A 12,635-nucleotide genomic window follows, 5' to 3' on the forward strand; every position below is an offset into this window, starting at 1 on the left:
TTTTAATATAGTCTGGGTTCTCACTAATTTATGCCAGGTGGTCTGTTCTTGATTTCAGTCGCAGAAATAAAAGAAAATTGTTAAAGCTTCGTATAAAGGTGCTCGCCTATAACTTTTTTTTTTTTCCTTTTCCTTTCAATTTTCTGAACTTTTTTGTTCTTGCCCAGAGTTTTTATCTTATTGCCAATTGATATGTTATTTAAAATGGAATTTTTGAAATTTACTCCTTGTTCAGCTCATGATCATATGTAATTTAGGGAAAAAGGTTACTGACATTTTGATGCTGTATCAAGAAAAGCGAAGAAAGAAAACAATAAATGGATGAATTTTTACATTATGTAGACTTTGAACTGCAATCAGTGTTTATACTGCTACCATTGTTAGCAAAGAAATTGAGTTGACAAGATAAGTGATTTCAAAACTTCACAGACCCTAAGATACCTACCCTCCATCTTGTTCTTGCGTCGCCTTTAAGATTAAATGATATTTTGTTCTGTTTCAATGATGCATCCATGTCTTCCATAGCATCCTGTTCTAATGGAATTGACATGGATGGAACAACGTAAGCAAGATTGACTGACTCGTTCTTAGGCACGTCGAATGGATCAGCCCTTAATTGGGCAATCTTCAATCCATGGAAATTGAGAATGAAACTTACATCAGAGAAGCTTGCGTGTGCCTTAGCGTTTTCATTTTCTGCCTTGATGTTGAGAGATATCTGGAGGTTCACTTGTCCTGTCTGACTGTAATTTAGCTGGTCTAGATTAGCGTAGTTGACACTGATATAAGGGACTCTCGGTTTGATAATCATGTAGCCTGCAAACACGACGAGCCCCGTGATTATCACCGCGATAGCGATGATCGTGCAGATTATGGCAGCACACCAGACCAGAGGATGGGTGCGTCGTTCTGGTCCGAGAATTAGCTTTGGCATTGGACACTGATTGTCTAGGGCCTGCTGCTAAAGATAACATTCAGATGATTTTGTTTTGTGGTAATTGAATATCTGGATGTTGGCAGGGGAAAGAACTCTCTTAGGTACTATGTTCTATATAGTTAAGGAGGTTTTGGTATCTTCTTTCCCTTCAATGAAAGGTAGTATATTCTTTTCTAGTAAAGTTGTCTGTCTAATGTTTATTAGAACTTCACTCACTTTTACACTTTGTAAAGAAAATACCAAACTTGAACAATGAAAACAGTCTTTCCTTCTGTTTTATGTCTAGTACTAGGATTTGATTGTCGGTTAAAAAGTTACTATTATTAGATCTTGTAATTTGAAATCCTCTGGTTAGTTAATTTCTTTACAGTTATAGACACTTTTTTGAGTTTTTCAATCTGCTTCTTTGAGTCTTTTTCAGTACATCAGAAATGGAAAAATTGATTTCATAGTGGGTATGTTGGATTGAAAATGGTCTCTATGATAAAGAAGCACATAATTACTTTACTTATTTGTTGAAACAAGTAAACAACAAAGTACCTCGTCATGTATGTTCATGGTGCCTAGGAAAACTCACAACAAATCAGTATTGGGTGTGGCAACACTGATTAGACATGTTATGGTTTAAGTAAATTACTTCAGTTCATATCTGCAGTTCTGAAACAACAATTTTAGAAAATGTCCTTTGGTGGGTGGACTAAGAACCAAATGGATAGCATTTGCACTAATGATTATCCAACAGCATCTGTACTCAACTGAGAATTGATGACTTTGTCTACTTCCTCCTGAATTAAACTGTAGAACTTCCAGTTGTTCGTAGACTCTAATTATCATTCATGCGTAGAAAAAATAAAAAAAATAACTGATGGAACTACATTCTTGTTCCCCCCAGTTAACTATTGTACAGTATGTAACCTGGTTAGTTTGTTATTTGCTTCTGTTATCTATGTTTTGGGCCTTTTTTTCCTTCTTAATACGTCCCTTTAAATCCACAAGCTTGATCTGACATGACTGTTTGTGTACCTTAACAGGGATCTTGACAGAGTTGAAGTTCCAATATTTGATATAATGGAGCAAGCTTTGTGACACTGATGGATCCCAAAGCCTTTGTGAGGTTGTCAATTGGGTCACTGGGTTTGAGAGATCCCATAGCGGCTTCAAGGTCTTCAAAAACAGAAATTGATGCCCCCTCTTCCTCATGGATGTGTGAGATCCGTCTCCGAGGCTTTCCAGTTCAAACTACATCAATCCCCTTTATAACCTCACCAGAATCTGCTACTCCAGACCCACAAAATATTGCCAGTTGCTTCTATCTCGAAGAATCTAATTTGAAAGCATTATTAGCTCCTAGGCGTTTCCATACTTCTATAGCGTATTTGGATGTCTCTGTTTTCAAATCTAGGCAGGGGTTCCACTGCGGCATTAGTAGTAAGAAGCAGCAGATTGGGACATTTAAATTGAAGGTGAGCCGTGAGTGGGGAGAAGGGAAACCAGTGTTGCTTCATAGTGGGTGGGTTGACATTAGCAAGAACAAGCAAGAGAGCGCCAAATTGGCAGTAGAACTGCATCTTATTGTGAAGCTTGATCCTGATCCTAGATATGTTTTCCAGTTCGAAGATGAGACGACTCTGAGTCCCCAGATAGTTCAGCTTCAAGGTAGCATCAAACAGCCTATTTTTAGTTGCAAGTTCAGTCGTGATAGGCGGTAAGAACCATGCATTTTTTTTTGTTGCTTCACTTCTCTGTTGATGTGTACTATGACTAGACCCAGAACATATTAGATGGTCTGCTCTATGCTAATGAGGAAAGTGAAAAGTAGTTTGCATAATGACCAACTACAGTCAGCTCCATGCAGGCATGCACACAGATGCACACTTAGCAAGACTAAGATATGGTTACGACACAGAGTCTGGCTTACCTTTTTTTAAGCCAGCCAATCATTATCACCAATATTCTGTATGATAGATTTTACATGGGTGTTTTTTCTTCCGTTTGTTTTGGTTTTAACTTATCTGGTGTTTGCTTACACAACAGGGCACCTCTGCTTGACCCTGTAAACAATTACTGGAAAAGCTCCAGTGGTGGGAGTGATCAAGAGATTGAAAGAAGGGAAAGGAAGGGGTGGAAGGTGATGATCCATGACCTCTCTGGTTCGGCAGTTGCTGCCGCTTTCATGACCACTCCCTTTGTGCCATCAACAGGTTGTGATCGTGTTGCACGCTCCAATCCAGGTGCTTGGTTAATTGTTCTCCCCGATGCCTGTGGGCCTGAGAGCTGGCAACCCTGGGGCAAGCTCGAGGCATGGCGTGAACGTGGCTTGAGAGACTCAATATGCTGCCGATTTCACCTTCTACCGGAGGGAGGACAGGATGGTGGACTCCTAGTCTCCGAGATGTTGATTAGTGCTGACAAGGGTGGGGAATTCTTTATTGACACGGACAGGCAGACCCTGGCAGCCACTCCGTTGCCAAGCCCACAAAGCAGTGGAGACTTCGCATCAGTTGGACCAGTAGTGGGGGGATTTGTGATGAATTGTAGGGTGCAGGGTGAAGGGAAGCACAGTAAGCCATTGGTGCAACTGGCTATGCGGCACGTGACATGTGTGGAGGATGCTGCCATATTCATGGCACTTGCTGCAGCGGTTGATCTCAGTATAGAGGCTTGCAGGCCGTTCAGTAGGAAGTCTAGGTGGGGTACCAATCGCCATTCTTTTTAAAAATGCAAAAAGGGAGAAAGAAAACACAGAAGACCACAAAAGCTAGGAGGCACCTGGGTGGTAAGCGGGTTTTCAATGGTTTGTGAGGATGGATGATGAGTGCTGCAGTTCATTCAACCATGATGATCATTTTTCCTCGAGGCGGTTGTGTTATTTACTGTTAAGAAATTCACAGCATTCTATATAGGTGCTGGTGCGAGTGTTTTGCTTATTTTCTTCTCTCTGTTCCTTCTGGTTGGGTTAGTTGATTATTTCTCATCAACTATAAATGTACAAAGCCGCTCAAGTTAATTCAGCCAGTTTCTTCTTTAGTCTCTCTCTCTCTCTATATATAACAAACGAGGTGTGCTTTACAGCCCATCCGATCCCCCAAATGAAACGGGGCCTTTTGGATAGATTGCCATGCCCAGTTACCTGAACAAGTAAGAGCATATTGCCTGCTTGTTGTCATGGTTCTAATGCTTTTGTTCTCTCTAATAAGTTATCTAACACTAGACGTATTTTGTCTAAATGGAGTAAAGCTACTTTCGGTGATATTGAAGGTAGAATTATAAATTTATAGTCGAATATTACTCAACTGCAAGCTTCAGATAAAAATGGGAGTAATACTAATGAGGTTATCAATCTTGAGAAGGAGATCAGTGCACTTAATGATATTCTTGCAAGCTCGAACAGACAAAAGGCTAAAGATTATTACTTCAATGACATGGATAAAAATACTAAGTATTTCCATATCAGAGCTAATAAAAGAAAGTCTCGAAATCAGATTGATGCCCTTCTTTCTCCAGATGGTACATGGTGTTCTGACAAAGCTTCTCTAGAGGAACTTCTTAGTAATCATTTTCGCAAGACTATGTCTACATCCTCTCCAAATGACAGTTATTATTTCTTGGAGCATACTCCTTTTCTTATTACTGCCGCTGATAATCAAGAGTTAGAGGCAATACCTAGAGATTGAAGAAATTTACAAAGCCCTAATGACAATGGATCCTTGGACAAGTCCAGGCCCGGATTGTTTCCCACCCGGATTCTATCAAACACAATGGCAAACTGTCAAAGATGATGTGTGCAATACGGTGAAGTCCTTTTTCCATTCAGGTTTTATTCTCAAGGAACTGAATAACACAAGAATTTCTCCTATTCCCAAGATAAAATCTCCAAGTAAACCAGAGGACTTCAGACCAATTGCATTATGCAATACAGTCTATAAGATCATCTCCAAAGTTATCTCTCTTAGAATGAAGAAACTTATCGCAAAAATAATCTCACCAATGCAAGCTGCTCATGTCCCAGGAAGATTAATTTCTGAGAATGTGTGTCTAGTCCAAGAGGTTGTTCAAGCTATGAAGAGGAAGGAAGGTAAGAGTGGTCACTTAGCTCTCAAGATGGATATGTCGAAGGCTTTCGACTGACTGGAGTGGTGTTTTTTGATTGATGTCTTAAAACAGTTTGGTTTAGAGATAAGTTTTGTCAGCTCATTCACCAATGTGTTAGCACAACACAGATTGAAGTTCTTCTAAATGGCAGTCCAATAAAACCCTTTAATCCAACCAGGGGAATTCGTCAAGGAGATCCATTATCTCCATACTTATTCATCTTGGCCATGGAGTCTTTTTCTAGGGTTCTTGCTCACTCTGAAAGAGTTAAACAACTCACAGGTATGAAAATCTCAAGATCATCACCTAAGATTAATCATCTTCTTTTTGCGGACGATTGTATTTTATTTTTAAGGCTACATTGGATCAAACTAACAAACTTCTTCAAGTTATTGAAGAGTTCAGTGCTTGTTCAGGCCAATTGATAAACCTTAATAAGTCTGCAGTTTACTTCTCATCCAATATGGAGCCTGTTTCTTGTCAAAATTTCAGTGGAATCCTTCAGGTACGTGAGATGAACCTAAAGGAAGAACAATACTTGGGTCTGCCATTTTTCGTTGGAAGAAATAGAAGAGTGTTTTTTGCAGTTCTGCAGGAGAAGATGGATCGACGTTTTTCAAACTGGAATGCTAGTAATATGTCAGAGGCTGCTGGATCTGTAATGATTAAAAACGTCTCCAATGCCATTCTGATCCATCATATGCAGAGTTTTAAACTCCCAGAAGTTACCATCAATAAGATGAAATCTAGTCAGCAAGCTTTCTAGAGGAACAAAAAATCCAATAAGGGAAGGAAAATCGTCACTTGGAGAAGGGCATGTCATCTCAAATCAGAAGGTGGTCTTGGTTTCCATGACATGCAAATATGCAATAGAGCCTTGTTGGCTAAGTCAGCTTGGAAGATCTGTACGGATAAAACTACTATTATGGCTAAATCCCTACACACGAAGTATTATCCTGATGGGAAACTTTTCAATTAGAAGAAGAAATCAAACACAACCTGGTCTTGGCGCAATATCAGTTCAGAACTCCCATTTATTCAGAGACATAGCTGTTGGAATTTAGGTAACGGTAAATCAGTTCTCATATGTTCACAGCGATGGATTCCAGAACTTCAAGATCCACCTCAGTCAAGACAAGGGTGTACAACGGCTCAGCAATATATCTATGTGCATCATCTTTTTATGTCAGACTCTGCAGCCTGGAATATTGATTTGCTCAGGAAATTATTCAACCCTGAGACTGTGGCTCTTATAGTGCGTATGCCTATTCACCCTTTTCAGACAGACATGTTAATATGGCTTTTGGAGAAAAATGGGAGATTTTCAGTTAAATCTTGCTATCAGAAGATGTATAACGAAACCTTGCATTTTCAACCTGTGGATGACAGAATGAGGAGAATCTACACTAGACTGTGGAAATTGCCTACCTTACCAAGGATACGTCAGTTTTTATGGAAAGCCATCTCTGAACTACTCTCCACTAAAGATGTGCTTAGTGCTGCTATTGTTGGTGATGATAACTCATGCCCCATGTGTAATCTCCAAGCAGAAACGGATACTCATCTTATTATGAATTGTAACTATTCAAGAGCGGTGTGGTTTGTTGTCTCAGGTTGGACTTCTAATAACGGAGGATCATTATCTGAGTGGATTGGAGAATGGTTCGATAGCTTACATAGTGGAGCCATTACTGAGAAAGAAATAGTGAAGAGATCCATAATTGCGTGGAGAATATGAACAGAAAGATGCAACAAGGTGTTTCAACACAGTAACACAAACATTGATACAATCATCCAAAAATGCAAGATTTTAATTGAAGAACAATCAAGCAGGATTGTCAATATCTCTCATAAAGTGAATCGTCAGAATGTTCATTGGATTCCACTTCCTAAAAATTACATTACTTTAAATTGTGATGGTTCTTTTGATTCAAATAATCTTACAAGAGGCACCGGTCTAACCATTAGAAATTTTGCAGGTGCACAACAGGCAGCACGGTGCATCTACTTGAATGAAGTCAGAAGTGCAGAACAAGCTGAATGCATGGGTTTGTGGAAAGCTTTGGAATGGGCCAAAGAATTGAAGCTTGAGAGAGTTCACTTTGAAATGGATGCTAAGGTCATTGTTGATGATGTCAACTATGATCACTGCGCCATCGACTAGAGATTACATCATACTGTTCTGGATATCAAACATTTATTTTCAGTTTTTAGTTCTTGGAAACTTTCATATGTTACAAAATAAAGAAATAAGGTTGCTGATATTCTAGCCAAAAAGGCTAGAATAAATAGATTAACTAGTTCTTGGGGTAGTTCTTCCCCTCATGCGATTTCTAACCAAATTGCAGTAGACACTTCTTATGTTTCAAACTGATTTTTAAGATTAATACATTTCTTGCTTCAGAAAAAAAAAAGTTTGATCAAAGTACCACGACAAAATATCCACCTAAATTTATGTTACCAAGCATAGTTACACAAACATGATTCGTTCGTTGTTCATCCTCGTAGTGGAAACTACCATATAGTCCTAAAACTAATACTCCAAAAGAGTGAGTTTGGTCATGTTGACCTAGTCAACTGTCTGTTTGGTCCTTTTTTAAAATATATATATATTACTGTTTTGTCCTAGAAATTATTGTTTGGTCCTAGGATGGAATACCTATGCGGGATGACGTCGTGGATGATGTAATTATCTTTTGATAGTGACATAAACACTCTTTTGGAACAATATATACTCAATTATTAAGAGAGTAGGGAATCATTTTAGAATATTTTCCCCCTACTTTCTCTCTCCGTTTATTTTCTTTATTCTTTGCTTATGAAGATGACGATGATGAGTGTGATGATGATGAAGACGTCGATGAAGATTTTTTACGTTTTTTTGCTGCTATTGTTGTTGTTGTGGTCGAAGATGATGAAGATTTTTCGTTTTTTCTTTTCTGCTGCTGCTTCTGTTGAAATTGATGAAGACGATGAAGAAGATGAAGATTTATGTTTCCCTGATATTTGTTCTTCGATTTTAAATGAACTTTCAATTTTTATGGATTTTTGTTGTGTGCTCATGTTAAAGAACGAACTCTGTTTAAGGTTTGAATTATGTTGTTTTTGATAGGTGTTCATTTTGACGAATGAACTCTGATTTTTATTCATAATAATGAACTTTGACTGGGTGTTCATTTGAAAAAATGAACTCTGATTTCTGTTCATAATAATGAACCTTGATTGGGTGTTCATTTTGACGAATGAACTCTGTTTTTTGTTCATAATAATGAATTTTTTGTTGTGTGTTCATTTTTAAGAATGAACTCGAATCTACAAAAAGCATTAGTAAACACTTGATAGTTCATCAAACAGAATGAACTCCTACAAGAAAAATTAGGAAGTTTAGAGTTCATCAGAGATCATGAACTCAAATAATTATGGAAATAGAAAAATTAAGGAAATTAATGCTAAAATAGTACATAAGGGTATTTTTGTCCATTTTATGTTTTCAAATAATTACGGACCAAACAAGAAACTCCTTTTCCAACTGGACTTGGGACCTCCTAAAAAAGGGCCAAACGATAATTTCCTCCATACTCATAATTGTTGCAAGTTTTAGGAGGTCGTCTGAATACCTTTTCTGACAGATAGTATAACTCTTTAAAATTATCATAGGCTTTTAAATGAAACACAATTCAAGACTGGAGATGTCATATGAAATGTCATTTGTACTCTATAATTATATATATATACTGATACAAAGTAAACAACAATAGGTATATGGACGCTTCAAAAAAAAAAGTATATGGAGTCTAGTTAGTAATTCGGAATTCGACAATTTGTACAAACATCATACCTACTGTATTATTTGGATTCGTAGAAGTTAAACTCAGTCAAAAGTACAGTTCGTGATTCACTAGTAATTCAGAACGATATACATACGTATATAATTTGTTTTATAGATATAAATCCGGCATTTAAAAATCAAAATTCGACACATATTGATTGTAAAAGAAGACCATTTAACGCATTGTTATGTTATTATCTTATGTTTTTAGGATTTCAAATGAACTTCTTAAAAATATGTACCAATCTTATCAACAAAGAGTAGTTTGTTTAGTGGTTAGATCTTATAGGCATGTGTTCAAAACTCAATTTTTGTAAACCTTGAAAATGAAAAATGAGTTAAATGGGCCGAGTTAGTATGAGGGAAGTGAAAATGGGCCTTATTATAGCTCTAGATGGTGGGTTTGCGCATCGAAAATTGAATAATTCGCGGATCATTCGGGATGCTCATAAAACAAGTGACTTGAACACCGAGTTGGAGCCTAGTTAGCAGTTTGAAATTCGACAAATATATATGGATCGACAAACCTACAAGTATTATTCGGATTAATAACATTATATTCGATCAAGAATTCGCTCAATGATTCGTAATTCGGTAATAATTTGGAATGGCATGCGTATGTGTATAATCCATTTTTAAAATAATAATCTGTCACATAAAATTCGGCGTATACTAAACGATAAAAAAATACTTTTTAGTACAAGCTTCTAAAAGGGTGAATGATTTTACAAATGAATTGAAATATATATATATATATATAATATTTGCATTACACTTAACAACTAGAGCGTGGATCAGTGGTCAAGTGTTCATTCAATAAGCACGGAGTCAGGGGTTCGATCCTTCCTGTCCGTAATTTGTTGGGAAAAACTACTAACAAGCATAAAGTCAGAGGTTCGACCCTTCCTGTATGTAAATTTTGGAAAAACTATGCGGAGTCAGGGGTTCGACCCTTCCTGTCTGTAATTTGTTGGGAAAAACTACTAACAAGCATAAAGTCAGAGGTCCGTCCCTTCCTGTATGTAAATTTTGGAAAAACTACTAAGTTCTTAAGGATTGGATAATTTGGCTTTAATATAAACCGTATATAAGGGCCCAGTGGGTTCGACCCTTCATGTCTTTAATTTTTAGGAAAAACTACCAAGGGAATCAGGGGTTCGGTTCGACGCTTCGTGTCTATAATTTTCGGAAAAAACTACCAAGGTAGTCAGGGGTTCGACCCTTCCTGTCTGTAAGTTTTGGGAAAAAATACGAAGTTCTTAAGGATAAGATAATTGGGCTTTAATACAAACAGTTATAATTTGCGAATGGTACGCGTTTCTAACGAGGAGTTGGAGTAACTCGCCTGTATTATTCGGTCCTCCGAAATAATTATGTTAAATTCATGGATAATATGACGAATTACTAACTAGGATAAGTGGGACAATAATTCTAGGTGTACTATGGAAAAATCCGAAGTTTACACCAGTCAGGCCCAACTTTATATTTTTATGATTGCAATAGTAGAGTAGCTACCCTAACTGCCACACAGTTATTTTTCAGGAACTTCCACGGGATAAAACTTGGTTAGTGTAGCATTACTGTATGGGGAAAGGAGTATCAGGAGTGTATGTACTACATAAAATCAGGTACAACACTATTCTAAATCCACAAAAAAAAATTTATTGGGAAGTGCAAAGTCCCAAATCAAGTACAACATTATTCTAAAGCTATTCATTGTGAATATTTAAGTCTCGCTGTCATTTTTTTTTCTTGTACCCCCTCTACACGACATGTTTATAAAACATAAGACCCAAACTAAAGTACCTTCGTCCAAGGAGCAGTTTGCTCATTGTTGGTAGAATATATCCACACTTCTTTCTGAAGTATAGTGAAAGAAAAACAGAACTCTTTCATTTTATCCAAAAAACTAATATTCACTACAAGGTGCATAAACCTGAGGATAAAAAAAACCTAACCCGCATTTGGAATGTGTTAGAGCACTGCTTGGTCGAACTCGCAAGCGTTGCTATCTCAAGCTTGTTGTCAAGTTTAGTTTCCAAAACTATAAGTCTTGATTTCTAGTCTACTTATAGCTAAGTTTCAGATTAGGATAGAAAGTGTAGTTGAGCTTTAGACTTCACGACTTTCATCGATTGAAGACGAAGAACTACTAAGCGGAGTTTGTGGAACTCATCAACAAAAGGTATGTGGAGACTTGAACTCATCTATCACTCAAAAGTTTATCTACTCTATCTCCTATTTGAGACAAAATTCATATAGCTATGTAGACTTCGATTATACACATTTGATATTTCGAGCTGAGTTTAACTCGCTTACATATTTATCGAAATATGTGTTGGTAAGCTTTCGCTTTAACCTAGTTCATCTTATATTCTTGAGGAAAGTCAAAAGATGATCATGTGAAAATCGCCTGGTAACATCTTACATGATTTGTGTGAGACAGTCATTTGATGTAGACTCTGAATGTTTCGTATTGATCAACCGATCACTTGAAAATTGCTTTAAAGCTCATAGTTTGTGTGAGACAGCTATTGTCGTCTTCTAAGAATGTTTCAATGATTGAAATGGGAGTTTAGAAAAATTAACCATGATTGGATATAACACAGTATGTGTACTTGTATGCTAACTATTGCAAGTTATTACTGAAAAAGCGGGGGTCTAACAACACCACCCAATATTTCGCTTAGCAATCTGCATGGACTAACTCTGAAACACTTTCTAAAGAATCAAATAGACAGTCAAACTCAATCTAGGTAAAAGTATCTCAAGGAGTTAATATCTCTCTCTTGTTTTGATTTACTCAAGCTAATAGAAATCAACGAGTCTTTAATCAAACACAAGGAATAAGTTGGACGATACCAAAGACCAATGTCCAAGGATCAATCAATGTTAATCAACAACCAAAGGTTGAATTATACTAATTGATGATCTAACGCACAACCTGTATTATTTCAATTATAAAGATAAAACAATATAATGCGGAAATTGAAATAACACAAACACCAGAAATTTTGTTAACGAGGAAACCTCAAATACAGAAAAACCCCGGGACCTAGTCCAGATTGAACACACACTGTATTAAGCCGCTACAGACACTAGCCTACTCCAAGCTAACTTCGGAATGGACTGTATTTGAACCCCAATCAGTCTCCCACTGATCCAAGGTACAGTTGTACTCCCTCCGCCTCTGATCACAGCAGGATACTGCGCACTTGATTCCCTTAGCTGATCTCACCCACAACTAAGAGTTGCTACGACCCAAAATCACAGGCTTTGATAATAAACAAATCTGTCTCACACAAACAAGTCTATCAAAGGATCAATCTTTCTCCCACAGAAAAACCCTAAAGTTTTTGTTCCGTCTTTTGACAATAATCAAGGTGAACAAGAACCAATTGATAATCCGGTCTTATATTCCCGAAGAACATCCTAGATTAATCAATCACCTCACAACAATCTTAATCGTATGGTAGTGAAACAAGATGTTGTGGAATCACAAATAATGAGACGAAGATGTTTGTGATTACTTTTTATATCTTGCCTATCGGAGATATCAAATCTCAAGCCAATCAATCTGATTGTACTCGTACAATAGAAGATGCAAGATCAGATCACACAACTACGATAAAAGTAGTATCGGTCTGGCTTCACAATCCCAATGAAGTCTTTAAGTCGTTAACCTGGTTTTAGAAGAAGAAAACCAAAGGTTAAAGGAGAACCGAATCTAGTACGCAAACTAGTATCACACGTAAGGTGTGGGGATTAATTTTGCAC

At 37.2% G+C, this 12,635-nt stretch overlaps 1 protein-coding gene and 1 pseudogene across 4 annotated transcripts in view; one reads left to right on the plus strand and one right to left on the minus strand.

Annotated features, from left to right (window-relative positions):
* LOC113297457 overlaps positions 1-3,968 on the plus strand; it is a 4,489-nt gene extending 521 nt beyond the window's left edge. Inside the window, exons 2-5 of one of the 4 annotated variants that reach the window (XM_026545930.1) lie at positions 38-98; positions 1,021-1,095; positions 1,969-2,642; positions 2,972-3,968. In XM_026545930.1, the coding sequence (XP_026401715.1) occupies positions 2,029-2,642; positions 2,972-3,653 (1,296 nt within the window). In that variant the 5' untranslated portion in view covers positions 38-98; positions 1,021-1,095; positions 1,969-2,028 and the 3' untranslated portion in view covers positions 3,654-3,968. The remainder of the gene's footprint in view (positions 1-37; positions 99-1,020; positions 1,096-1,968; positions 2,643-2,971) is intronic. The other 3 variants (XM_026545931.1, XM_026545928.1, XM_026545929.1) reach the window with 3 other exon arrangements.
* Positions 308-1,014, minus strand: LOC113297458 (annotated as a pseudogene).
* Positions 3,969-12,635: the final 8,667 nt, after the last annotated feature.

This window comes from Papaver somniferum, chromosome 7 (assembly GCF_003573695.1).
Source record: "Papaver somniferum cultivar HN1 chromosome 7, ASM357369v1, whole genome shotgun sequence".
In the NCBI taxonomy this organism is placed as follows: Eukaryota; Viridiplantae; Streptophyta; class Magnoliopsida; order Ranunculales; family Papaveraceae; genus Papaver; species Papaver somniferum.